The sequence below is a fragment of the Rattus rattus genome, chromosome 5 (genome assembly GCF_011064425.1).
Source record: "Rattus rattus isolate New Zealand chromosome 5, Rrattus_CSIRO_v1, whole genome shotgun sequence".
NCBI classification, from domain to species: domain Eukaryota; kingdom Metazoa; phylum Chordata; class Mammalia; order Rodentia; family Muridae; genus Rattus; species Rattus rattus.
In genome coordinates this window covers 134,969,911-134,997,265 of record NC_046158.1, presented here as the reverse complement: position 1 = coordinate 134,997,265, position 27,355 = coordinate 134,969,911, and the positions used below count along the sequence as shown (strand labels likewise).

General features: G+C 47.3%; 1 protein-coding gene and 1 pseudogene across 1 annotated transcript in view; both read left to right on the top strand.

The window, feature by feature from the left end:
• The window catches only part of Trpc4ap (transient receptor potential cation channel subfamily C member 4 associated protein), a 71,011-nt gene that overhangs the window by 42,732 nt on the left and 924 nt on the right, over positions 1–27,355 (top strand). Inside the window, exons 8-18 of the mRNA XM_032904545.1 lie at positions 8,715–8,900; positions 11,702–11,868; positions 17,225–17,356; positions 18,521–18,579; positions 20,798–20,899; positions 21,920–22,003; positions 22,961–23,051; positions 24,302–24,442; positions 24,735–24,843; positions 26,235–26,347; positions 27,124–27,330. Of these exons, the coding sequence (XP_032760436.1) occupies positions 8,715–8,900; positions 11,702–11,868; positions 17,225–17,356; positions 18,521–18,579; positions 20,798–20,899; positions 21,920–22,003; positions 22,961–23,051; positions 24,302–24,442; positions 24,735–24,843; positions 26,235–26,347; positions 27,124–27,330 (1,391 nt within the window). The remainder of the gene's footprint in view (positions 1–8,714; positions 8,901–11,701; positions 11,869–17,224; positions 17,357–18,520; positions 18,580–20,797; positions 20,900–21,919; positions 22,004–22,960; positions 23,052–24,301; positions 24,443–24,734; positions 24,844–26,234; positions 26,348–27,123; positions 27,331–27,355) is intronic.
• On the top strand, positions 9,384–9,502 carry LOC116902528 (annotated as a pseudogene).

The following is a 27,355-nucleotide window of genomic DNA, read 5'->3' as shown; positions in this document are numbered from 1 at the left end:
AGACACGGAGGAGGACAGGGCACTGTCAGGTGGTTACTTACCTGCCTGGAGTGGTTGGCAGTGTGACCGGGTCTTCTTACTGTCTGCTTCTTAGGCTGTTTGATGTAGAATGCTGTATTTGTTATTTTTAAAAAAAAAAAGTTCCACTATTTAATCTACTCCAGTATCTTTCTTTGTAGTGGTGCAAGGAATTGAACTCAGTGCCTTGGGTATGCCAAGCAAGCATGTGATGGATGAGCAGACCCTTTTAAGAAAAGGTCTCTTGGGGTTGGGGATTTAGCTCAGTGGTAGAATGCTTGCCTAGCAAGCGCAAGGCCCTGGGTTCGGTCCCCAGCTCCGAAAAAAAGAAAAAAGAAAAAAAGAAAAGGTCTCTTTACATTGCTCAGGGTAGCCTTGAACTCACTACGAGTCTAGTCTGGTCTCCAATTCAGCCACCTAAGTAGCTAAGATTCTTTTTTATTTTTATTTTACTGTGTGTGTGTGTGTGTGTGTGTGTGTGTGTGTGTGTGTGTGTGAGAGAGAGAGAGAGAGAGAGAGAGAGAGAGAGAGAGAGAGAGAGAGAGATATTGCCTTACATGTATGTCCATGTGTTGTTTGGGACTGGAGTTTCAGATGGTTATGAACTGCCATGTGGATCCTGGGAATTGAACACACTGGTCCTCTCTGGAAAGCAGCCAGTGCTCTTGACTGCTGAGCCATCTCTCCAGCCCCAGTAGCTGAGGTTTTAGGCCTATGCTGCTATGCCTTACCTTCGATGATGAAGTGTTCTGCTTCAGGCTTGGTGGAAGGGTGTAGATGATTCAGTTCATCACTTATCTATGTGGAAGGGTATAGATGATTCAGTTCATCACTTATCTATGTGGAAGGGTATAGATGATTCAGTTCATCACTTATCTGTCTTTAAAGTTAGTGGCTGAGGATGAGCAGCTAGATACTAGAAGCCAGGCTGGTGAGACAAAGGCAGCACCGCATTAAAATAATAAAAAGCAGGAGGGTGGGTAAGCTGGAGAGATGGCTCAGTGGTTAAGAGCACTGACTGTTCTTCCAGAGGTCCTGAGTTCAAATCCCAGCAACCACACGGTGGCTCACAACCATCTGTAATGGGATCTGATGCCCTCTTCTGATGTGTCTGAATTTACAGTGTACTCATACACATAAAATAAATAAATATATCTTTTTTTTTTTTTAAAAAGGTATTCAAGAGCAGTAGGAAGCCATTACCACCCCAAGGTGCATCCTCACAGGCTCTATAAATAGTACTTTGTTTTGTAGCCATTTGGTGGAGTGCATGTAAACGTACTTAAGTAAAAAAGCATTACCCATCATTCTCCGGGACCAAGATACTCTAGCTAACTGGTTTGTGATTAATTAATAATTCTAAGGCCACTTTCCTTTGATTTAGGGTATTGAAAAAAAATTATTAAAATAGCTAGGTTCAGTTGCCGACTTGTGTAGTTGGCAAGAAGGCTTAAGGAAAGGTTCTTGCGGGGTTGGGGATTTAGCTCAGTGGTAGAGCGCTTGCTAGGCCCTGGGTTCGGTCCCCAGCTCCGAATAAAAAAGAACAACAAAAAAAAAAGGAAAGGTTCTTGCCTCCAGGACTAGTGATGAGTTCAGTCCCTGGGACCCATGTGGTAGAAGGAGAGAACGGACTATTTCAGACTGTCCTCTGACCTGCACGTGCCTGCTGTGGCATGCCACTACCACCACCCGCAAATAAATGAAATGTAATTTTAAAAAATGTGGATGCCAGTGAGCTGCTTACAGCTTAGTGGTTAAGAGCTCATATACTGCTTTTGTCTCCCAGTAGCCACATCAGACAGCTCACAACCGCCTGGAGCTCCAGCGCCAGAGAATCTAATGCCTCTACAGTCACCTGCACCTGCATGCGTGCACCATGCTTACATAATTAAAACGATAAAATAAATGGCAAAAATGTGTATATTCTGCAAAAAGAACAAAAATCTAGCTTGGAGAAGATTTTGAAGTATTATTTGATTGATTGATTGATTGATTGATTCGAAGTAATACCTGGGCTAGAGATAGACCTCGGTTGGTCTATCATATCATATCATGCTTGCTTCACATACCTTAGGTTAGTCCCCAGCGCTGCATAAACTGGACTGGTAGCAGCACTTGGGAGAGAGAGATAGGACCTAAGAAAGTCAAGGTCAGCTTCAGTTACAGAGTGAGTTCAGGGTTCCTGGGATACAGGGTACCCTGCCTCAAAAAAAGAAAAGAGAAAAGGCAATGCCTATCTGAGTTTTTGTTTTTATTTTTCCAAACAGTATAAAGGGACCAGCAGATAAGCAGTGTGTTCCTTCCCTGTGTTAGTCTATTGCAGTCTCCCTCGAGAGATACCATACACATCCTCATCGTGGGGTCAAGGGGCAAGAAGGGAAGATGCAGACTTATAGTTAGTGCAAAGTGTAAAGTAGACACTATGCTGTTCCCCTGCTGGTTTCCAATTTACTTTACTTTCAAAGCATTCCATTCCATACATGTAAAATTGGACAGCACCATTTACAGGTAGATGACATTCCAGTCATTTATTTAACTGATACCATGTTGACACAAATTTGGTTTATTTCAGGTCTTCGTTTCTACAAAAAACACTCTTGAATAATAGAGTATAATGGGCTGGGTATTTGAATTTTATACTTCGATGGGTTAGCCCTGCAAGAAAAATTGCTAGTCTTATTACTTTCTGTCTTTGTGCCTTCCCCCGTACAGGACTTTATAATTTAATATGTAGTCTATACATTTTTGTATTGCTTGATACTTAGCCAAGCTGATAAGTTAAACAAAACAAAAACACTTTTCCTCACTGTAATTCTTCTACATTAAGATAAAGGTCACTGTTTAGTCTGGGTTCTCGAGAGAGACAATGTGTAGAAATACATAGATTTTATTGAATCAGCTTATGTTGAAATAGCAGCAGTGCTATCTAGGACCTAGAGGCTGAGGACCTGGTAGGTGTTCAGTTTGAGGGGCTGGGCACGTCACCAGTGCCAATCTGGTACCAAAAACTTGGTGGGTTCTTAGAGAACGTCTGCCCCTGTGTCTATGAAGGAAGTCTGGAGACGCTGACTCAGTTACCTGTGAAGGACTTGTTGAAGGGAAGCAAAGATCTTCATTTTGCTGCACTCTTTCTTAAGTCCAGGCTGCTTCGAGAAAGTGTGGGCCAGTCTTCCCATCGCAATTAAGACAGTCAGGACAGCTCCTCAGGTGAGGCTCCCTGCTCAGGTAATTCTGATTTGTGACAAGTTGACTTTAAAGCCAGCCATCACACTCAGATAACATCAAATTAACCCCTTTCAAGTGAACATCCCAGTGGCATTGAGTATATTTACAAGCTGCACAGCTCACTTTTGATGTGCTCCATGACATCCCCCCTCTCTAGATGAAACACTGTGCACAGGAAGCAGCCATCCCTTGTTTGCCCTTGCTCTAGACTCCTGCCAGCCTCCAGTCTGCTTTCTGAGGTATAAATATCAACAGCTTTACCTACTATATGAGTTTTTGTACATGGTTCCTTTTTGCCTGGCATAATGTGTTCTGAGGTAATGGACATTGTAGTGTCATTCTTTCATTCATTTGTATGGCTGGATAATGTTCATGGCGTATATGCCACAGTTATCTGTCCAGTCATCAGTCAGGGACCATCTGCATGTCCTGTTTCTGTACTCGTTGGGTGTGTGGCAGTGGTGCTGCCGTGAACGTGTGCATTTCGGCCTTCACAGTCTGCTCTGGGTATGTGCCTAAGAGAGGAATTGCTGGGCCAGACATATGTAAGGTGTCTTTAAACTTCTGAGGAACCTCAGTCTACAGGTGTGAGTGAGTGTGTGTGTGTGTGTGTGTGTGTGTGTGTGTGTGTGTGTGTTGTGGTATTGAAGCTTTTTTTTTTTTTTTTTTTTTTTTTTTTTTTGGTTCTTTTTTCGGAGCTGGGGACCGAACCCAGGGCCTTGGCGCTTCCTAGGCAAGCACTCTACCACTGAGCTAAATCCCCAGCCCCGTGGTATTGAAGCTTAAACCCAGCGCTCTACCGCTAAGCTACACCTCCACAACTCAGTCTGCTTTTAACTAGTTTCTCATTTTTAAAATTTTTTTAAATGAAATCAAACACTGTTTTATGGAGTATGAAAAAGAAACTAAAATCATTTGCCAGACTGTAATGGGCATTAAAAATACCTCTTTATTACTATCATATTATTAGTAGTAATCATACGATAATTTATTTTTAAAGAAGTTTCCTTAAGGGTTAGAGAGATGATAGCACTGACTGCTCTTACAGAGGGCCTGGGCTCAATTCCCAGCAACTGTAGTTCCAGAGGATTCAGTGCATCTATGAGCACCAGGCATGCATTGGGTGTACATAGAGTCTTCTCTCTCTCTCTCTCTCTCTCTCTCTCTCTCTCTCTCTCTTACATAGAGTCTTCTCTCTCTCTCTCTCTCTTACATAGAGTCTTCTCTCTCTCTCTCTCTCTCTCTCTCTCTCTCTCACACACACACACACACACACACACACACATTTAAAAATCATTTTTAAAAAGTAGCTTTCTTTAATGTATTCTTTGAAATTTTGCTTTAAGTTCTTGCCAACAGGAAGTGTCCCACTTGGGAACGTAGAAAGAAGACGCCTGTGGCCTGTTCACTTGCCACCCAGCGTCAGGGGAGTCTCTGGTGGCGGTGCTGTCTGTCTGCTCCGTTGACTCTACTTTTCACCTCACAGCTTTGTCTTTTGAGGGAAAAGCTGGGGAATTAGTGATTGCATTGAATCCAAAGGCTCCTGTGTGCTTAGTTAGTGCTTGCCCTCAATGGGTTATACCCCTAATACTTTTGGATTTCAGTGTTCTACAGGATGATTTTTTTTTTCCCGGAGCTGGGGATCGAACCCAGGGCCTTGCGCTTCCTAGGCAAGCACTCTACCACTGAGCTAAATCCCCAACCCCCAGGATGATTTTTTAATTTTGAGATAGTTGTGCTATGGAGCCCAGGCTGGTCTCACACTCCTGTGCCCCTTTGATCTTTTCTGACTTGTCCTCCTGGGTATCTAAGTAACTACAAGCACATGCCAGTGCACCTGGCAGATAATGCACATGGGTGTGTGCGTGCGTACATGTGTGTTCACGTGTGTTCTTAGACAAGTTCTCATGTAGCCCATGCTCTGTATCTTGATCCTCCAGCCATCACCTCCTGAATCACAGGCGTGTGCCATCCTCTCCAGTTTATGCAGCGCTGGGGATCAAACCCAAACTCCGTGCTAGGCAGGCACATTGCTTACTGAGCTACATCTCCAGCCACCAGATAGAAACTTGTACCTAGTACAATTGCACACACAAAAAAATTAACAGTGATCTCTTGCTGTCATTGAATAGCTGGTTGTTAATGTTTAATGGTGTGTTATGTGGCTTAGAAAAACCCAGAGATTCAGAACGATGCTCAGTGACAAGTATCCTTGGCTTGGTCTAGTCTGGTTGGAACTGTTTCCCGTGGCAGCCACTGCTGATGGTTTCTCTGGTCATTCCACAGAGACCTGATGCTTTCTGTGTAAGCAGTGTACACTGTTCTTAGTCTCATTTTAAAGGTTGAAAGAACCAGGTTTGAACCTGGTGTCCTTACTGTCACAGTTGATCACGTCCCCTTGTATTGATGAGAATTTGTCTTATGTTCTGAGTGAAGTGGGGTCTAGAGGAAATAGGTGTTGAGTAATTACTCCATTTCTTTTTCACCTTAAAGGAAATGCTCACCTTTTTTCTTCCTAATAGTAAACATTTGTTTCAAAAATGTTAGGAACTAAAGATGGTAGGTTTTCCTTTGTTTTGAGGCAAGTTTTCTGTCGTGTATCACAGGCTGTCCTCAAATGTGGGACCCTCCTGTCCTACCATATTCAGTATTTTCAGTGATCTTATATTAACATATATTAATTATATGAAATAATGAATTTCATTATATTTATTTAAAGTGGGGTTTTGGCTTTGGCTTTTGTATCCCTGGCTGGCTGAGACTTAATACATAGACCAAGCTGTCCCTCCAACTTAGAGAGAGATGCTCCTGCCTCAGCATCCCAAGTGCTGTGATTCAAGGCGTGCACCACCATGCCTGGCTCATCGTGACATTTTCACATGTGTGGAGAATGTGTTTTAAAACATCACAGCCATCCTTCATCGTTCTCTTGTTCTCCCACTCCGGCGGATCCCTAGTGTGTGTGCGCGCACACGTGCGGGTAACAGAGAGACAAGCTGCATTTTATTAGGGTGTTTGGTTGTTTTGTTTTTACAGGATCCTAGAAGAGGGTTTACTTGCAAAAGCCTTGGTCTCTTACCAGTAGTCACACCACTAAGAAAATCTTCCCCTCTCCCCAGTGACAGGTGCCTATAGATAATCAGGAGTGAGAGCTGTTGAGCCCTTCTCCTTTGCTATTGCTATCTGCCTACTGGTCCTGAGGGAGAATGGGCCTCATGGACTCCCTCCCCACCCATGGCACATGGTTGGCAGACCAGTAGTGTGCAGGTCTCGTTCTGGTACACAGAACTTCTGTGAGATGAAGAATACAGCGGCAGGCAGGGTTAGGCATCGAAGATGGCCGTCTATCTCCTCCTCCCTCCCCTCTCCCTCTTCCCTTCTTTCTGCCCCTCTTGTGTGTTCCTGAGCCTTGAGGGTGTGATACGGATGCTGTGGATGGCATCATACTCAGGCCTCGTTTGCTCTCAGCACTTGCACTAGTTGTGAATCCTTGCCACCGCCTACTGCGAAGGGAGCGTGTCCATGTAGTAAAGCAGCAGCAGGAGCTTCCCATGTGTCTGTGACTACTCAGACTCCCACCCCCATTAGAAAGCAGTCGATTAGCCAGCTATTCACTTGCACTCATTCACCCGTGGGCACTTGTCGTTAGTTGGTAGTATAGCATGCAGGACCCAAAGCTGAGGAAGGATGTTACGGCAGTCCTCCCCCGCCCTCAGCAGCGTGCATAGCACTGACCGGTACTTCTGACACTGCAGGCAGCATGGAGGAGGATGTCATCTCAGTTCCAGCTTTGTTTTCCCAAGACCTGCACCGGAAGTGTGGTGTCTTCAGCAGTAGGGCCTCACATCCAGTTTTCGTTGTTTGTTCAGTTTAAAGAATTAAAGTTAAGCCAATATTGTTTAACAATTTATATTTTTCTCCTTAAACAACTTTGCTGAGGACCTGTATGGAAATGTGGTCATGACTTTAGTGTCTGTTATGTTTTATATGGATTTAGCATATGTGCTGTTTGCTGCTGATAGGCATTTAATGATCTCCATATTTGTATCATTAAAAACACCATCGAATATTTTTATATAGATGCGTGTGTGCTCATTTGTGTGTATGTGTGTATGTGTGCATGTGTGTTAGGGGTTACCAAATGGCATCCTCTGCTGTTGTCCTCAGTGACTCCACCTTGATTTTTGAAGCAAAATCTTTCATCTGGGACCTTGTCTGTTTTTTTGTAAACATCACATAGCAAGGATCACATGGGAAGAGGAGCCTCAATTGAGAAAATACCTCTGTCATATTGCCTGTAGGCAAGACTGTGGGGGGCATTTTCTTAATTGCTGATTGACAGAGAAGGGGCCCAGAATGCTGTGGGTGGTGCCACCTCAGGGCCTGAAGTCCTAGATAGTGTAAGAAAGATGTCTGAGCAAGCTAGTACAAACACTCCTCCCTGGTCTCTGCTTCAGTTCCTGCCTCTGGGTTCCTGTCTTGCTCAAGTTCCTGTCCTGACTTTGTCAGTCATGGACTGTTAACCTGGAAGTATAAGTTGAAATAAACTTCTCCCCGCAAGTTACTTTTAGTTGTGATTTTTTTAATCATAGAAATAGAAGCCATAACTAAGACAGACCTATGGCTTGCCAGTTAGGCTAGTCTGGCACTGAGAGCCAACTTTCTATATGGGTGCTAAGGTTCAAACTCAGATCCTCAGTATTGTGCAGCAAACACTTTACTAGCTGAGCTGTCTCTCTCCATCGCTTTAATACAGATATTTTTGTTTATATGAATGCATATTAATGAAAAATGTATCAAAAATGAGTCTTTAACTCATATATACTATATTAAAAGCACAAAGTTATTTTGGGTGTGTGTACATGTGTATACGTAGAGTCAAGTTCCCTGTACATCTGAAAATTGAACTTATTATTTATTATTTGTTTTGGGTTTTTCAAGAGGATTTGACAGCATAACCCTGCCTGTCCTGGAGTTCACTCTATAGATTAGGCTGGCCTTGAACTCATAGAGATCTGTCTGCCTCTGTTTCCAGAGTGCTAGGATTAAAGGCTTGTACTACCATGCTTGAGTACTTAGTCATTTTTTATTATTTTATGTATATGGGTGTTTGCCTGTATGTATGTCTATGTACCACATGGATGTCTGGTGCCCAAAGAGGGCAGAAGAGGGTGTCATATAGTTGAGGACTACCATGTGGTGCTAGAATTGAACCCAGGTCCTCTTTACACCTCTGAGCCCGCTCTAGCTGCTGTCACAGCAATCTTTCCTAGCCGGGTGAGGTAGTGCATACCTGTGTTCCTAGCACTTGGGAGGTAGAAGCCAGAGGATCAGAAATTCAAGGCCAGTCTAGGTCTCAGAGACTCTGCCTCAACAGAAGAAAAGCACAACAAAGGAACAAAGGAACCAACCCTGTGGAGGTTAGGGTTGTAGCGCTGTTTTGTACATTCCTTCTCTTTCTCTGTTTGCAGCTGCTCTTCTCAGCATCCCTGGCTTTGTGGAACGGCTTTGCAAACTGGCAACTAGAAAAGTGTCAGAGTCAACGGGCACAGCCAGCTTCCTTCAGGAGCTGGAGGAGTGGTACACGTGGCTGGACAATGCGCTGGTGCTAGACGCCCTGATGCGAGTGGCCAATGAGGAGTCTGAGCACAGTCAAGGTACTTTCTATAGGTCCCCTGAGTGGTGGGGTTTTTCTGGGCCCCTTGGAGATGATGTTGATCTCCTTTCTGTGGAAAATTAAGTTACTTACAGTAGAATTTTCCTTAATGTGGTCCTACACAGGATACTATTAAAACTTTAATAAGTTCCCCCATTGCTTCATAAAAAAGAAGAAATAAAGAAATCTGAATTTGTATAATAAAGAGATTGAATAAGGATGCAAAAGCCACTCAAAATTACCCTATACTGCATGACTTCGCTGGTTATCTCTGCCAAACATTTAAGGAAAATAACACTGATACTTTGTAAGTCTTCCATAAAGCAAACACTTCTCAACTCTTTCTTTGAGACAAGGTTTACCTTTATACCAAAACCAGAGAAATAGATCATGAGAAAATTACAGACTAATATCTTACAAATATAGATATAAAATCTTTTTAAAAAGACAAAGAAAAAAAAAAAAAAAAGACAAAGAATACCTTCGGCAGCCAATTAAGCAGACCAGGTTCCTCCAGACATGGGGGACCGGGGTAAGGGCCTCTTTGGGATTAAACCTTGCCTGTTACCTCTGTAGGTTGCCCTAACAGACCTGGAGACAGTTCTCAGTCTGTGATCTCAGTGTTGGGCTCCAGACAAGTGTGCAGTGCCTTGGGACGCATAGGAAGTGCCTGGTAGATGGAAGGGGGAAATCTTGCTAACTCCATCTCATGGTGGCCTCACAAACATGGCTTCTGAAACGCAATGAGCAGATTAGTCATAGATAATTAGACTTCAAAAAGTCTTTAAAATGTCACCAAGAAACTGAAGGCCTGACCCACAGAACAGTTTTGCAAACTGTATAGATAATAAGGGCCTTGAATATAGAATGTATAAAGGAGTCTAGGGTAATGATTTGCCGAGCACGTGTGAGACCCTGTGTTTGATGCCATGTACTGACAAAAACAGTTGATGAATTAAATGGGAAAAAAATACCATGGGGCTGAAGAAATGGCCCAGCAGTTAAGAACTCTGCTTCTTGCTCTTTTAGAGGACCTGAATTTGATTCCCAGGGATCCAGAGCACTCTTCTGGCCTCCATGGGCACTACCACATACAACCACACAGACATGAACATACATAAGAATTAAAAAACAAAACATACAGAGAACAGCCATAGGTGAATAATAAAACTCATTTCAGAACATGGACAGGAACCCAGATAGACACTTCTCCAAACAGGAAAAAGGCCAAGCACACACGAAAGCTGCCCAACAGCTTTAGCCATTAAAAGATAAAAATCAAAGGACTGAAGTAACATTTCACACTCACTTCCTGTCCCCATACCTTCTCTGTGTCCCCTCCCTGCCCTCTCCACGGATCCTCATTGCTTTCAGTACTGTGTACTGCTGTGCGACTCCCCTCCTCCATAGCGCCTCCCCAGAGCCCAGCAGAGCCAGGTAATAAAGTGTTTAAGGCTTGAGCGTGTGGCCAGATCTGTGTTCTGCCCCAACCCCGTCACCTCAGACCACTGGTTAGGATGTCCCAGTGGGGATGGCGTGATCCTGGGTTGTTCTCCTCTATGTAGACGCATATGTTAGATGGATAGCATTTTCTCAGGCCTTTTTTTAATGGTACAATTTTCCTTTGCCTGCTGACACTTGAGTCACCAGGAAGAATACAAGCTGAAAAAATAAAAGCAAAACCAAAGCAAAACAAAAGCCATAGATAGGTGGGAATGAGGAATGGTCTGCGGAGTATGACCAACTGTGCCAGCTCTGGTCCCACTGTGGAACGCAGTGGCAGGTGGATGTCTGTGTTCAAGGCTGTCCTGGTCTGCATAGCATGTTCCAGGCGAGCTAGGCCTAAAGAATGAGACTTTGCTCAAATAAACAAATAAAATAAAATAGAAATGAAAATGAAAAGTCCCATAGGTTATTACCCTGTGACTAGAGACTATATTACTGTATGTCTCAAAACACAGAATTGTAGATGTTTGAAAAGATACCCTTTAACTTGATTAAATTATTAAGCGGTATATATGTATGTGTCTTATCAAAACTCCCATTAATAGGTATAGGTTTTTATGTATTAGTTAACTTTTTTAATTTCTAAATTACTGCAAGCAAGCGTTAGCAGAAGAATTCAGTATTTTTACATTATTTAACATTGTGCTTGCGTGTACCAGGCATTGTTCTAAGCACCTTCCATAGGTTCTTTCCTCCATCTCTGTAACGGTAGCAGCTGGTACTCCTGATGTGGCCACTGACTCAAACGAGGATGAGCAGTGTACACCGGGAAGCCACCCTGCTTCCCCAGCACCACACAGCCAGGGCATGCGGTCTAACCACTGGCCAGGCTGCCAGTGCTTGTCAGCTTCCTGCAGCTCTGTGGGTCCAGAGCTGGGCTCCTGTTCAGTGAGGAATAAAGTGAACCAGAGGGATTTCCTGAAGGAAGGATTGTAAAAGAATCCTTCACGTTGTCTGCAGAATAGACAGCTGGTCATTGGGACCCAATGTTCTCCACAATTTGTCTGTCAGATATCTGTCTGTCTGATTGGCAACAAGAAATACAGGGAGAGTGACTGTTGGCCAAGTCAGAATGTTTACTTGATGTTGAAAAGGATGGAACTGCAGAGGCCTTTTCCTGTGTTTCTAAGCTGGTCTTGCTCTTGAGGGCGTGAGGTCTCCTGGGTTTAAAGTGTCTAATGAGAGCCTGAGTGAGGTCTGATGGCACTTTAATTCCAGTTTCTTCACAGCAGACTTCTGAGTAGAGTGAGTTTCTTCAGGAGCCATGCCTCACCCACCGTATGGGGGCTATGCCAGCCTCCACTGTGTTCCCTCCTCTAGGCACTTCGGAGGAGGGCGGGCTGCCGCATAACTCAGCCAGGACGCAGCTGCCGCAGTCGATGAAGATCATGCATGAGATTATGTACAAACTGGAGGTGCTCTATGTCCTCTGTGTGCTGCTCATGGGGCGTCAGCGAAACCAGGTGGGTGCTGCTCCAGCCTCAGAGTGGGAGAGCCAGAGCCGAGCAGAGCCCTCGGGGGCCAGGAGGATCCCACTGGCCTCGGACGGCACACACTCCGGCCCAGCTATGCGCTGTTTCCTTCTTGTGAGGAAACCAGCCTGATTCTAGATTCTTTAATACTTATAGAAGCAAATATGATTTTTATTCATTTAACTGAGTAGAAAGCATTCTTCCTTTCCTGCATTTCAGCGACTTCACAGTCTTTCTTTTCCACCCCTGCTTTTTCATCCCACCATTTGGATGGATCGTTATTTGTTTAACTTCTCTTCTGTAATATAAGTATACGTGAGAGTCTCTGTGCTTCAGGCAGCATCTGTAGGGAGTGACAGTGTGCAGGCCAGGAGCAAGCATTTTTCTTTAGTAATTAAAGATTAAAGACTAATGCTGTATGCCCGCGTGGTGATGATGCACACCTTTAATTCCAGAACTCAAGAGGCAGAGGCCAATGGAAATCTGAGTTCAAGGCTAGCCTGGTCCACAGAGTGAGTTCCAGGACAGCCAGGACTGCAAAAACAAAACAAAACAAAACAAAACAGATTGCTGTGAAAAACATACCACCAATTGGTTATCAAATACCAAATGGTCATTATCAAATAGCAAATGATCAGCCCTAAAAAGTGCCTATGAGAAACATTAGATAGACTGGGCCGGGTGTGTGCGCGTGTGCGTGTGCGTGTGCGTGTGCGTGTGCGTGTGCGTGTGCGTGTGTGTGTGTGTGTGTGTGCGTGCTGGCAGCTGCGTTTGCGTTTGTGTGTGTGTGTGCGTGTGTGTGTGTGCGCGTTTGTGTGTGTGTGCGTGTGTGTGTGTGTGTGCGCGTTTGTGTGTGTGTGTGTGCGCGTTTGTGTGTGTGTGTGTGTGTGTGCGTTTGTGTGTGTGTGTGTGTACATATATGTATATAACAATTCAAGAAACAAGAACGGGGTGGGGAAAAAAAAAGAAGAGAGAACAAGGGGGAAAGGATAGATTGGAGGGTTGGAAGGACGAAAGGGAAAAGAGAAATTATGTAAATTTAATCTCAAGAAATTAAAACACCGGAGTGGTCCTGGTAGCTGCAGCAGAGCCCTGCCTCTCTGACGTGCGATCAGGAGACTAGGGCAGCTCCTAAAGCTGTGCCCACTTAGGAAACCTGGGCAATGCAGGGGAAAGGGGTCCCTAAGCCTCGAGGTAGGAGAGGGGAACAGGACTTTCTTAGCTTTTGTTGCCGTGATGCTGTCTGACAGAAGCAGTTTAGGGGAGGGATGGTTTATTTCAGATCACATTCACAGAAGTCTGAGTTCTCCTGATTGGGATTTTTGAGATTGTACATCAGGGACGAAGGGTGTGCAGAGCAAAATTGCTTACTTCATGGCAAGCAGGAAGTCCTAGCTGTAACCCCCAGGAACATTCCCCTAATGACTCCCTTCTTCCTCCTGGGTCCGGGCTGGGAAGAGACAGAGCTGTGGATGAGGCCTGAGTAAGGCGGTGTCTCCTTAGCCAGCCCTGCTGCGCTTCACTCCCCGTACAGTGACTGTCGCTGAGCAGAGGCTTGGATCCCAGCCCCGGTCATTCTGTGGCTATCATAACAGGGATAGTCTCAAGAGTAGCAAGGGTTTTGTTTCATAAAAAAATGTAGTAGGCACATAATTCCCATAGGTGATACAAATGAGGATCCGTGGAACCTGTCTTCCTCTGGGCCCTAGCATCCTGAGACACATCCGAGTGTTTCCTCCCACAGTTCTTTATCCTTACAGAAGCGAGCCTTTATGCACCTACTTGCGTGTAAGACACATCTTCTTTCATGTATTTCGGTGGTTGTTTAGCTCACTACATGTGAACGACTTGGATTATTTCTTTTCTACTCCTGCTTTTCTCCCATAATTTGTTTAGCTAATCTTCTGATAGAAGTGTAAATTAAGCCTGCCCTGGCTGATGTGAATGTTTCCAGCACTGCTGCTGTAAAGACGCCATTCATCATATGGAAGGGTCTGTCCCATAACGAAAGGGAAATTGTTGGCTAAGAAAGTGTGGACTTGTAAATTGGGGGATCCTGAAAACCACCCTCCTTCTGCAGGAAGTACCAGCATGCCCTGTCACCTGCAGTATTTAGACATGACTGGTGTCTACGTCACCAAAATGACGCTGTATTAGCCAGGCTGTTGCACTGATGACTGGGCACTGGAGGAAAGTCTCATAAAGGAGGGAAGGTTTATTTTTGCCCATAGTTTCAGAGATGTCATTTAACTGTGGGGAAGGTGTGGTAGAGCAGGGCAGCTCTGTCATGGCAGCCAGAAACAAAGGGGAAAGGGGGGAGACAAAGTAGATCCTTCCTCCTTATGTTTCTAAAGCTCCCCCAAAGTAGAACCACCAGCTGAACACTGAGCACCAAGCCTTTTACCGTTGCAAGCCTGTGTGCGTGTCTGTCTCTGTGTGTGTATGTACGTATACATGTGTGTGTGTCTGTGTGTGTACGTGTGTGTATGTGTGAATGCACATATGCATGGATACCTCCAGAGACCGGAAGAGGACATGAGATCCTCTGGAGCTGGAATTGTAAGCTACCTGACATGGATGCTGGAAACCAAACGTAGGTCCTCTGGTTACAAAATGAGAGAAGAACCCAGGAGAGAACCATTAAACCTGTAACAGTGTGTCTAGAGTAGGAAGTGTGCTGTCTTGAGGTGAGTGCCAGTAGCCTGGAGCCTTGCCCTGTGACCTTGTCACTGCAGCCTTCATGGCCTCTCTCCTGGGCAGGCTGTAGATGCTCCCTGTAGTTGTCGTAGGTACACCTAGTGTCTCCACTATGGCTTGGGTTCATGCATCACCCTCTCAGAAGCTTCCTGTAGGACTCTGATACTATACTTATAGGATCCTGGCCCCTGGGCTTTGCTTGAAATCTCAGTGAAAGCTTTAATGATTCCATAGCTTTTGCATTCTACATGCCCACAAAACCAGCATCGTGTAGCTGCATGTGGTGCTATAAATCTATAATTCCCAGCATTCAGAAGGCATGAAGATCCCAAGATCAGAACCAGTCTGGGCTATGTAGAAAAACTGTCATAAAAATAAAACAAAAATTTAGTATCACACAAGCGGTTCCAGGGTGTGCTACTAACTTAAGTAATGGCTAGGTCCACTTGGACTGTAACAGCAGTAGTCTTCAGTGTGGGGGAAGCTGAACCTGAGAGAAAAGTGCTGTAGATGCCTGTGTGAGCAGAGCACCCTGGCAGGCTCTGCTCACAGGAGAATGCTTCAGATGAGCTTATGACTGGGAGCCTGGAGTGGGCAGGCACAGTGTAACCCTGGAAATGCTGCTGGGCACTTCCCTTGATCTCTGTTTTCCTGTCCCTGTGCACCAGGCTTGGCTTTTAATGCCCCGATCTGCTTCCCAATCACATCCTCCTTACCCACAACTTTGAACTCTGACTAGCCCACTTTGCTTTTTAAATTCTTCTCTGCTTTCTGCTCCTAATTTTCACTAAAATTGGCCAGGAGCAGTCAGTAATAGCCATTTCATAGCCCAAAGCTGTCCTGTCTTAAAGTTTCTCCTCCGATTAGTCTGTCACATTTAAACTCAGCCTCCCAGCATCAGGAGGTGGCAAAATATAAGCAAATTATTTGCTGGGATGTACTGGGATTGTTCTCTAGATCCTGTTCCCATTGAAACCTCACGAGCTGTCTCTTTGGTTTGCTCTTGTATGGTATTCTGGTCTTTTTGAATCCCATTAGAACTTCCTGTTAAGCCCTGCTGGATCTCCCCTGGATCTCCTCTTCTTTCTCCTGCTCTCTCTTCCTATACTGCCCCCTTCCCCCGACTTCCAGTTTTCTCTGGCAAACAAGTTCCAGAGGCCTAGGGGCTACATAGTCTGGTTTGGCCGAAGCAGTGGCACTGCTTCTCCAGATCCCTGTCTTCTCTATCAGGTCTGTGTCCCTGGGAACTCCAGATCCCTGTCTTCTCTTATCAGGTCTGTGTCCCTGGGAAAAGCAGGCTGGAGGAGAACGGTTTGTTTTGGCTCACTGTTTAGAGGGATCAGTCCTTGTGGCAAGAAATGTGGTGTAACAAAACTACCACATGACAGCCAGGAAACAGAAATAGACAGGGAGAGGACAGGAACAAGATACTCTGAAGGATCTACTCTCAGTGGTCTGCTTCCTCCAATAGATCGTCCTGGATTTGAGAACTGCTGAAATGTTACTACCAGCTGTGAAGTGACAGTGACAGATGCCAAAGTCACGCTAGACCTCTTTCTCCTTTGCCCATCTGAAAAAGCAAGAGATTGTTTGAGATGTGAACTTTTCTTCATATTGAGAGGTTGAGCTTTTTCCATGATTTAAGAATATTTTTTCGGGCTGGAGAGATGGCTCAGTGGTTAAGAGCTCCGACTGCTTTTCCAGAGGTCCTGAGTTCAATTCCCAGCAACCACATGGTGGCTCACAACCATCTGTAATAGGATCCGAAACCTTCTTCTGGTGTGTCTGAAGACAGCTGCAGTGTACTCACTCTACAGTGTACTCACATACGTAAAATAAATAAAATTCTTAAAAAAAAAAAAAAAGAATATTTTCTCAGGGCTGGAGAGGTTGTTGGTGTTTAAAAGTGAGGCTGTTCTTCCAGAGGATCAGAGTTTGATTCCCAGGACCCACATAGCAACTCACGGCTATCTTTAAATTCAGTTCCAGGATCTGACACTCTCTGGCCTTCATGGGCACTAGGCACACATGCCCCCTGCCCCGTGATGTGTGTGTGTGTGTGTGTGTGTGTGTCTGTCTGTCTGTCTGTCTGTCTATCTATGTGTGTCTGTGTGTGTCTGTGTGTATCTGTGTGTGTCTGTGTGTGTGTGTGTTTTTTGCCTGGGTGTCTATATACCATGTGTGTGTGGGACCTTCAAATGCCAGAAGAGGGTGATGGATCCTCTTTGACTGGAGTTACAGAAGGTTCTAAATAGCCATGTAGGTGTTGAGAATCAAACCCCCATCCTCTGGAAGAGTAGCCACCAATGCTTTTAACCACTGCTTTTAACTGAGCCATCTTTCCAGCTCTTAAACACATTTTCTAAGCCAAATAAGATGGCTTACTCCTCCTGGTGAGTTGCAGGCCAGGCTTTAACAGCGTCTCTAGAGGATCCAATGCCCTTTTCTAGCTTCTCAGGCCAGCAGCACATACATGCGTGCTCACACACTGTTTTAAGAAAGTGTTACTGTAGAGTCAGGGTGGAGGATGTCTTTAAATGGCAGCTCTCACTACTGGCAACTGCTCTTTTCACCCTGAAGATGGTTGAACTGGAGGAGAGGCCTTGCTGACCTTATGCACACATTGGTCTCAGTCTTTCTCCCTACACAGGTCCACAGGATGATTGCTGAGTTCAAGTTGATCCCAGGACTCAACAATTTGTTCGACAAACTGATTTGGAGGAAGCATTCAGCATCTGCTCTTGTCCTCCATGGTCACAACCAGAACTGTGACTGTAGCCCGGTAAGCAAGAGAGCCTGGGAGCAGACAGGGTGTTCACTGCAAAGACTTAGTGTTTTACGAACCACTGCTGACCCTGAGGCCAGAAGAGAGCAGAAACAAGTTTTTAGGCCAAGAACTTACCTCCGGCTCTATCTCAGAGCATGCCAATGGGGTGTTGAATGGGCATCAGAAGGCCTTTGTGCCATTCGTTCACGTTTGACTGCATCACAGAATCTCTAATCTCTGAAGCTGTGTTCTTGGACTGGGAGGGCCATGGGCCTATGCCCTCAGAGCACTGCCTTCCCACAACTCTGGCACGAAATATCTGATAGCTAGTGGGACCTGCTGCCGTGGGTTCTCGAACCTGTGTTGTGGGACTTTCCTCAGTGCCCTGCCTCCAACCTCATTTGATTGCTTTTCATTCTTCCATTTAAGTTAGTATTAAGTGAATATATCTGGATAACATGTCTGACTGCAGGAGACCACTTGGGCTTTGTTCATCGTGGAAACATACTGTGGCTTCTGCTTTTGCTTTTGCTTTTGCAGTTTTTCTCTCATGGTTTGTTACTTCCCTTTGGTCTCTTGGAGATGCTGCTGTGGTGCCAGCAGCTTGTGTTTGGGTCTTTACACACTCAGGGTGGCATGCCTCTTGTTCCCTGATGTTGGGAGGCAGCCGTCCTGGGGACCTGCGCCGCCCCCGCCCTGGGCACTCTTCTGCTTGTGCTCTAAGAGGAGCCAGTTTCATGGTTAGTTCCCTTTCAGAATTTCTTACTTCTGGGAGACTTTACCAGGTCACTGCAGGACCTAGAGTCCATAGCTGTGTTGTGACTAGGCCTCTCACATCATCCACCTGCTCCCTGAGCTCCAGAACACCGGCCTACTTCTCAGGGCCAGGCTTTTCTGATTCCTATAGTTTCCCTTTCTAGCTTCTAAGCCTCACATATAAAAGAACTTGGATATTTTTTTTAATCCAATATGCTAAGGATGTTGTTAGCAGAAAAGGTCTACATTAGTTTACCTTGACATTGGTGAGCTCTGAAGTCTGACTTTTCAAGTAAAGAGAACTCATTGTGCTGGAGGGCAGGGATGCAAAGAAGCAATGCAGCAAGACAGGGCTGTTAGCAGAGCCTCGCCTTGTTTTATTTAGAAGTATTGTGACTAACGTAGCTTTAATATGTGTCATAGGATATCACCTTGAAGATCCAGTTTTTGAGACTTCTCCAGAGTTTCAGTGACCACCATGAGTAAGTATGAGTGCCCTGGAGGCGTCTTCTACAGGCCCCTCCCCGGCTCTTCTCTCTCTCCTCTCTGACCGAGGAGCCCCGTCTGTAGGGCTAGCAGGAGCCCCTGTACCTTGTGTGGCTGTGCTCCTCAGCCATGTAGGTGGCTACCCTTCCTTCCATCTGGGTTCTGGGTTTCTCCTCTACCTTCACAACCACCATCAAAGGACAGAAGTGCTGCCTCTCTTTGCCCTTGGAACAACACACTGGTCCAGTGACTAGCTCTGAGCCTCAGAGTCCCTGACTGGAAACATGGAGGCTCCCACCTCTACAGTGAAATGTGTTGTTGACTCCCCCTTCCCACTTGTTCGAGATATTCTACTCTCTTGATTTTTAATGGTTAAGCTTTTGGGAGAATGTACCAAAAAAATGATTTGCACTATAACAGGAACAGTGTAGAGGAGGGGAAACGGGATTCTGGGCCTTGGCATTAAGGTAAGGCCCTAACAACTATGTGCACACAGAAGTAGATGTACTGAGCTTAAGGCTTCCATGAAAGGCCCAGAGGAGGGGTAGCCATGACCGTGCTGGAGGTTAACCGGATTTTTTTTTTTATTAACTTGAGTATTTCTTATATACATTTCGAGTGTTATTCCCTTTCCCGGTTTCGGGCAAACATCCCCTCCCCCCCCCTTCCTTATGGGTGTTCCCCTCCCAACCCCCCCCCATTGCTGCCCTCCCCCAACAGTCTAGTTCACTGGGGTTCAGTCTTAGCAGGACCCAGGGCTTCCCCCTTCCACTGGTGCTCTTACTAGGCTATTCATTGCTACCTATGAGGTCAGAGTCCAGGGTCAGTCCATGTATAGTCTTTAGGTAGTGGCTTAGTCCCTGGAAGCTCTGGTTGCTTGGCATTGTTGTACATATGGGGTCTCGAGCCCCTTCAAGCTCTTCCAGTTCTTTCTCTGATTCCTTCAACGGGGGTCCTATTCTCAGTTCAGTGTCAACCGGATTTTTAAATGTTGATTTAAATTTTTGGAACATTGTACAAGTTAATAGAACATACGTGAGTATAATATGGCCTAGTGGTCTCTATTGTTTTGTGATTCTGTCTTGTGAGATCGTCTGTGGCCGAAGGCACCTGTAGGTGACAGAATTGTACTGATTCTCTCTCCCTCCCTCCCTCCCTCTCTCTCTCTCTCTCTCTCTCTCTCTCTCTCTCTCTCTCTCTCTCTGTGTGTGTGTGTGTGTGTGTGTGTGTGTGTGTGTGTGTGTGTGTGTATTCCTGTCCTAGCTTTCATCAAACTCTCAGTTGGCACTTCTGTGTACCTGGTTCCATGGAAATACTATGGCCCCTGCTGTCATGTAGGATACATTTGGGAGAGGAAGTTTACCATAGAGAAGGTCACCAGTTGCAGAATGCCTGCTGACAGATAGGCATGGTGTATGGGCACAGAAGAGCACACTCTGTGAAAGGACAGTTGCCAAGTGTCCTGACTGGCTGGCGGTGCTCAGTGATATTGCAGAAGCTGTTTTTGGGCAGAGGCCTGAATGGGATGAAGAGGCAGCATGAGAGTGTTCTAGCCAGAAGGCCCCCACGAAGAGAAGGCCTGTAGGAGGACATGGCATGGTCATGAAAACCAAGGTGGCCAGATGGTGTGGCAGGTGTGAGCTGCTCAGTTTGTTGTAGCCACAGAGATGGCATGGCCGCACAGGGCCTTGAAGACACAGTCACTCCCTGGGTGTTAACACAACAGAAGCGTGAGAACTAGGGCAAGCATTTCAATAATGACATTGTCCAAGGCCTGTTCAAAAACTCACTCAAAGAGCTGGGCGAGGGTTCCCTTCCTGTGAGAAACAGCTGAGGAAGTCTTCTGTGCTACACAGACTATAATAACAAGCCTGGGTGAAAGAGGAGAGGTGTCAGAGTGGGTCAGGCCTCTGCGTCTGTGACCCTGGCCACTGAGAATGCAGCAGAGCTAGGCTCAGGGCTAAGATGGAGACGATATTGGACGTGCTGAGGTGCAGGTGACTTTGAAAAGTCATATAGAAACGTTCGGTGTACCACACAGACCTGGAGATGCCGAGGAAGGGCTCTAGTGAGTGACAAGCATGCGCAGTAGTGCTGGTGGACCCTCAGCTCCTCCCAGCAGGAGTGGGCAGAGGCAGACGGAACTCTCTGCCCCGCGGCAGAGCCGCAGAGCGGCCCCAGTCCTGCCCTTTACCTCTGACCCGTTTGTTTCAGGAACAAGTACCTGCTGCTCAACAACCAGGAGCTAAATGAACTCAGTGCCATCTCTCTGAAAGCCAACATCCCTGAGGTGGAAGCCGTCCTCAACACTGACAGGTGATCCTGGTGGGAGACAGCCGTGGATGCAGGGCTCCCAGGGTACACACAGCCGTGTGTTCTTGCACTTTCTCACACGTAACTGCCACTCACCATGGCTTTGTGTGCTAGATACTCACATCTCCTGCATTTCCTAACCGAGCATCACAGCAGCCCTCAAAAGGAAGTGCCATCGTCATCTTCCTATCTAATGTAGATGACAGAGGTCTCATCTGGCCCCTGCCAAAGGTCAGCTATACTCTGCCCTTCCACCTTGTCCCATGCAAATGGCCCCTCACTGGTATCCTCAGTTCCTGCCCGGTGGCAGCTGTGCCAAGCAGGGTAAGAAGAAGCAGCCCCATCACCCCTTGCCCTGTGTCTACCTCATCTTTGGGATCAGCACAGTGACATGGCAGCCTCTCGGGAGCTTATGAAGTGTGAACCTAATCTAGCAACTAGAGTCACACCCCACCTCCTCCTGAGAAGTGGAGCTGCCCGAGTCTACAGGGATGGAAGTGGAGCTGCTGTGCGGAGAGAGTCTGAGGGCCCAGACACCTGCCACCATGACAGGCCGAATTACTTTCTCACCTACTACTGCCTCTGCCTCAGACAGGAAACTGAGGCCTAGAAGCTCACAGCTGAGCTGGAACTGACCCTGGGGCAGGAAAAAGAACTCTGGGCCCTACCGGTTGGCACAGATGTTATTCTATCTGGCATACTCTGCTGTAGCCTGGATTAAACCCGTTTGTGATGTAAATGGCCCTTCTCCTGGAAGTTCGGAGCCCCATTTGGCCCTGGGCGTGCCTCTGCCTCTTGCCAGTAGGGTCTGAGGAGGGAAACGTGGCCTAAGGTGCAGAAGTGCACTTGGCTATGGAGCTGACAACGGCACAGTCTGAGGTCCCAGCACACAGTGGAGCGAGAGAGCATCCTCACAGACTCAGACATTACCCGCTCGTTCATCTCCACACCCCACAGGACTAGCTCAGTGGCCCATCAGCCATTGAGATCTGTCACCAGCCCTGTCTATCCCTTTGATTTCAGGAGTCTGGTGTGTGACGGCAAGAGGGGCTTACTAACCCGGCTGCTGCAGGTCATGAAGAAGGAGCCAGCAGAGTCTTCATTCAGGTGAGTAAGGAGCAGATGGCCCTGGGAGACGTCTAGGAGCCAGGGGGCTCCCAAAGGGTAAGGATGTTAGGTGGCTCCATGGGACTCGGCTGGTAAGTGTGTGTGTCCTTGTCACATACCAGCAGGGTACGCTAGGAGGTGACTGAGCATGCATCAGGCTGGCACTAGAGAGGTAGAGCACAAATAGGATCCAGGCTATGCCTGTGTGACTACTTGGGATCATGGGAAATAAGCATGAAAAGAAAGAAACCTGCTTCAGTGCAGTATGGGAAGAAATAGAGCCAGGAACCACCCCAGAAGCCATCTGCTAGGTGGCACGGCACCAAGGAGGAGGCTGCAGAGCTCCTGGCCACCTAGGTGGGCAGGGGTGGGATTGGGAGGTTTTAGACAAGAGGATTTCAGCTGGCCTGGCTACAAGGCTCTGTCCCTACAAGGTCCCCTGTCATCTCAGCCTTACCTATTCAGACCCTCCTTCAGGGATCCCAGCTGAGCCTCTGGGCCACTCAGTGTCTGTTGGCTCTTCCTAGAGAGCTCAGTGCATATGAACTCAGTGACATCTCACACATACCCTTCTGCGGCCACACGTCCCTGGCTTCTAGGTCCATGTCCTTCCAATATTCTGAGAGTGGAAAGCCTAGAGTGGTTTTACATGGAACTTATTAGAGGCTACTCTCTGAGCCCAGATGCAACTGTGTATGCCCATATACCACAGAAACCCATTCTGGTATAGCTACATGAAAGACTGGTCCCTGCTGAGCTGTGAACACCATATACGAGAATGGCGGTTCTCTTGTCATTGCTGTGTCCTCAAGACCTAGGGCTGGTACCCAGACTGGAAAATGTTAAGTAAATATCAGATACTTGGCTGCAAACCGCTCTGACCCTGGGGGCATTGAGCCTGCACCAGGGGAGGACAGCCAAAGCCACCTGGGCCAGGGGTCAACATTTTGGTCATAGGTTTTGGCAAGCCCGGGCTGTGGAAAGTTTTCTCCGAGGGACTACGTCCTATGCAGACCAGATGTTCCTGCTGAAGCGAGGCCTTCTGGAGGTAGGGTGGAGGGACCAGGAGGGCGGAGGGTGGGGGCGGAATCCTCCCAGCCCCATGCATTGATTCCTCATCTTGAGCCTAGGGAGTTTGGTCAGAAACAGACCTGTTCTGGTTCCTAGTGCACATTGCTCAGGGTTGGTCCTGGGTTGCCAGCAGTGGGCTCTCTGTAGGTACTGAAGGCTAAGGGACTCAGGAATGTAGAATATAGAGTTACCCAGCAAGCCCTTTGACCCTGAGGACAATTTGGTATTGACTAAAAGTTAACAGAGCCACCAACCAGGCAGCATACAGGAGCTGGGTCAAGGCCCCGACACATATACAGCAGAGGACATGGCCTCAGTGGGAGAAGGCATGTCTAACCCTGGGGGGACTTGAGGCCTCAGGGAGTGGAGAGGTGGGGGTTGGGGAGAAACATCCTGTTGGAGAAAGTAGGGAGGAGGAATAGGATGAGGGACGTGGGAAGCGGGCAGTGATTAGACTGTAAAACATGAAAGTAATAAAAACAAGATTGCCATGTTGATCAATGGCTGCAGTGAGAGGACATGGAAGGGAGAGCTACAGCTCGAAGTACGGGGGGAGGTCTAGAGAGTTACTGTCAGTGTGGAACCATGAATGTAAGGAAAATGGCTGCCTATCAGTGCAAGCCCGAGAAAATGAGCTGAGCTTGGAAACCCCCGCACTTCAGAAGGAGAAGCAGGAGTTGTGCAAGTTCAAGGCCAGACCCTGTTTCAGGAAAACCAAGACGATAATGAAAAGAGGGAAGGAATGAAGAGAGAGAGGGAGGGGAACAATTTCCCTGATGAGGAATTAAGTTTGCTTATTGTTGTTAATAAACATTTATTGATTTTTATGTATTCTAAGCAGTTTCATTGGTAAACATAAAAACAGTGCAGAGGGTGAGAATATATGCTCTGCCCTTTAATTCTAGGCCCTAGTGCACAGGGCAGCAGCCCTTGTTAGGTCTGGAGACAGAGAACCATGTAGGTAGCTGGAAAGCAAGCCAGAGACGTTGTGTGTGACCTGGGAAAGCAAATACCACACACCCACTCAGTTCCCCTGCTGAGGCAGTTACCTGGCTCTGTCCTTGGAGCCACCAGGATCCTCAGAAAAGAGTCTACACAGTCACAGGTTTCAGCCATCTGTGTGCTTGCTTGAAGCGGTGAGCAGTCTGAACTCCAGGCCCGGCCTGAGTGGCATACGGGTAGGGGCAGACCCATCCACACCCTTACCCTGTCCCCTGCCCAACCCAGCACATCTTATACTGCATTGTGGACAGCGAATGCAAGTCGAGGGATGTACTCCAGAGCTACTTTGACCTCCTGGGAGAGCTGATGAAGTTCAATGTTGATGCATTCAAGAGATTCAATAAATATATCAACACTGATGCAAAGGTAGGGCTCGCCCTTGGGCTCCGTGGCGTTAGCTGCAGCACCAGCTGTCTGTGAGGATGGGCGGTCACACAGTTGGAAGAGTCTGGGATCTGGTTGGGCAGCCTGAACATCCACTATACCTACTCTTTCTCAGTCTTTAAACCAGATCCTGTAACTATTGGAATGAGAACTTTGGCTGTTACAGTATCTTTGCGGCCACTGGGTGTGTCCTGTCTGCAGGGTAGTGGAGCTGGGGTAGAAGGTCGGTGGTGACCTGGCCAGCAGCCCTGCCAATGAGCACCATCTTCTCCAGTTCCAGGTGTTCCTGAAACAGATCAACAGCTCGCTAGTGGATTCTAACATGCTGGTGCGCTGTGTCACTCTGTCGCTGGACCGATTTGAAAACCAGGTGGACATGAAAGGTGAGGAGGCCAAGGTGCCAATGCAGATGGCTGCAGCCTCCAGCCAGGAGTTGTGTGCCTGGGGTCAGGAGGGCTATGTCAACTTCTCCACTGGTTTGCTTCCTTTAATTGAACAAGTGTAACATCTTAGTAAAGAAAAAGGTGTCTTCTACACTGAACAGGGTCCCTTCCTCTGTAGCGTGTGGTTGTGGTGGGTGTGTAAGACCTCAAATAGAGTGGCGTGAGGTAACACATAAGTACATATGGGCCCCTTTCCCTAGGAGGTCTGTGGCACCAAACAGATTGTCACAAGTTTATGAACACTTCCAAAAAGACAGTGTTCCGCATCATTGTCATTGGTACCAAAAGCATCCTGGTCATGAATAACTAGACCCTTCCCTCCTCTTCCTTCTCTGAAGGGTCTGTTTCAGAAGACCTGATCACATACACTTTGATGTGATCAGTGCTCTTTCTCCCTTGCCACAGCATGGACACAGATGTGTGAGAGCTATGGCAAACCAGTCTCATTAAGAGTTCTGGAAAGTGGGGTTGGGGATTTAGCTCAGTGGTAGAGCGCTTGCCCTGGGTTCGATCCTCAGCTCCGAAAAAAAAAGAAAAAAGAAAAAAAGAAGAGTTCTGGAAAGTTCAGTTCGACTGTTTGTTTGCGTGTGTGGGTATGTGTACAGACGTGGAGGCCAGGGGTTGATACCAGGTCTCTATTTCCACCTTCAGTTTTTGAACACAGTCTCCTACTGAGACTGGAGCTCATGGGTCTGCCTAAGCTGCTGGCTTCCAGGTCTGCCTGCCTGTGTGACCCCAGCTCCCGGGTTTAGACGCCTGCTGCTGCCACACAGGGTTTACCGTGGGTTCCTTCCGGTGACCCCAGCTCTGCTGCTCGCTCTGCAGCTAATGCTGCAGTGGCATTGTTGTCCGGAGGGCCATCTCCCAGGCTTGCTGTGTTTCTTCTTAATGCGTATTCTCCACCTGTCTCCCAGAGAAGGAAAACAGATAGGAGCTGAGCTGGTGTCCGCTGGGAGGCCGCTTTCTGAGTGTGGTTTCTCTGAAATTTGGCACAGCCTGATGACCAAACAGTTGGAGATTGACCTGCTGTTGCAGCTTTTAGGAAAGCTGGGGTTTTGTGGTTGTCTATACAGATTTATTTTAATCCTGTGTGTACATACGGGTTTGTGCGTGTAGTGAGTGCAGGAGTAGGTAGAAGCTGGAAGAAAGTATCACACAGCCTGAAGAGCCGCCATTGTGGTCCTCTGGAAGGGGTCTCTGACCCCTAACGTAGTTGTTTTGGTGGTGAGAGAGCACCAGCTGCAGGGTCAGGACCAAAATGGACTTAACCCATGGCATGGATGACCCGCCACTGTATGCGCCTGCTGCTACACCTCTGCCTTCCTCCACAGTGGCCGAGGTCCTGTCCGAGTGCCGCCTGCTCGCCTACATATCCCAGGTGCCCACGCAGATGTCCTTCCTCTTCCGCCTCATCAATATCATCCATGTACAGACACTAACCCAGGTGAGATGTCCCAGCCAGTGAGCAGTCACAGAGGGTAGATTGGAAGCCATCTCTCCTCCTGGAGGCCAACATGTCTGTGTTCCCCCTTCTTTCTGGAAACAGTTCTTCCTAGGGTGTCGCCCCAGTTTACAGGGGAACTAAGATCAGATACCCAGTCTGCTGTGGCCACAGAGTCAGTTGGGGCAGAGGTGAGGTTGGCACTGCATTCTTCTGACTCCAGGCTACAGTTCTTCCCCATGTGCCCGCCCCCTAACTTCTGGCTACAGTGAGCTATGGAATTGGACCTGAGTTCCCCTCCCTTCACTAACTGCCAGCCTTCTCTTACAGCCTTACACCCCTTCTCTAAGATGAGAGACAGGCTGGCACCTCTGAGCAGTGGTTCTTTTGTTGCTGACATGCTGGGAGGCGAGGTCTGGGGCTAGGGAAGCTTGGAGAACAAGGTAGACTAGACTCTTGCTTCTGAAGTCGCAACCCAGTGCAGCACTAAAATCCTTAAGTGAATAACTGCACACTTAGCTTGTGCACCTGGCAGGGGAGAGAAGCTTCTGGAAGAAGTCACACCTGAACAGAAATGTAGACAAGGACCAGTGCTACTGTCAGTGCAGGTGGTAATAGGTGGGCACAGGGTACAGGAAGGTGCCATAGACTGTTGTGCCATTGTGTGGGCCTAGGATCCCCTCTTCCCTGCCCTGCGGCTGTCCAGGCTCACTGGCATCCTGAGGCTGCTGACCCAGCCCATGGGACATGGGAAACCGTCTCTGCCTTTGGCCCTGCAGGAGAACGTCAGCTGCCTCAACACCAGCCTGGTGATCCTGATGCTAGCCCGTCGGAAAGAGCGGTTGCCCCTGTACCTGCGGCTGCTACAGCGGATGGAGCACAGCAAGAAGTACCCTGGCTTCCTGCTCAACAACTTCCACAACCTGCTGCGCTTTTGGCAGCAGCATTACCTGCACAAGGACAAGGACAGCACCTGCCTGGAGAATGTGAGTGCCCCAGCCCCGAGTGACA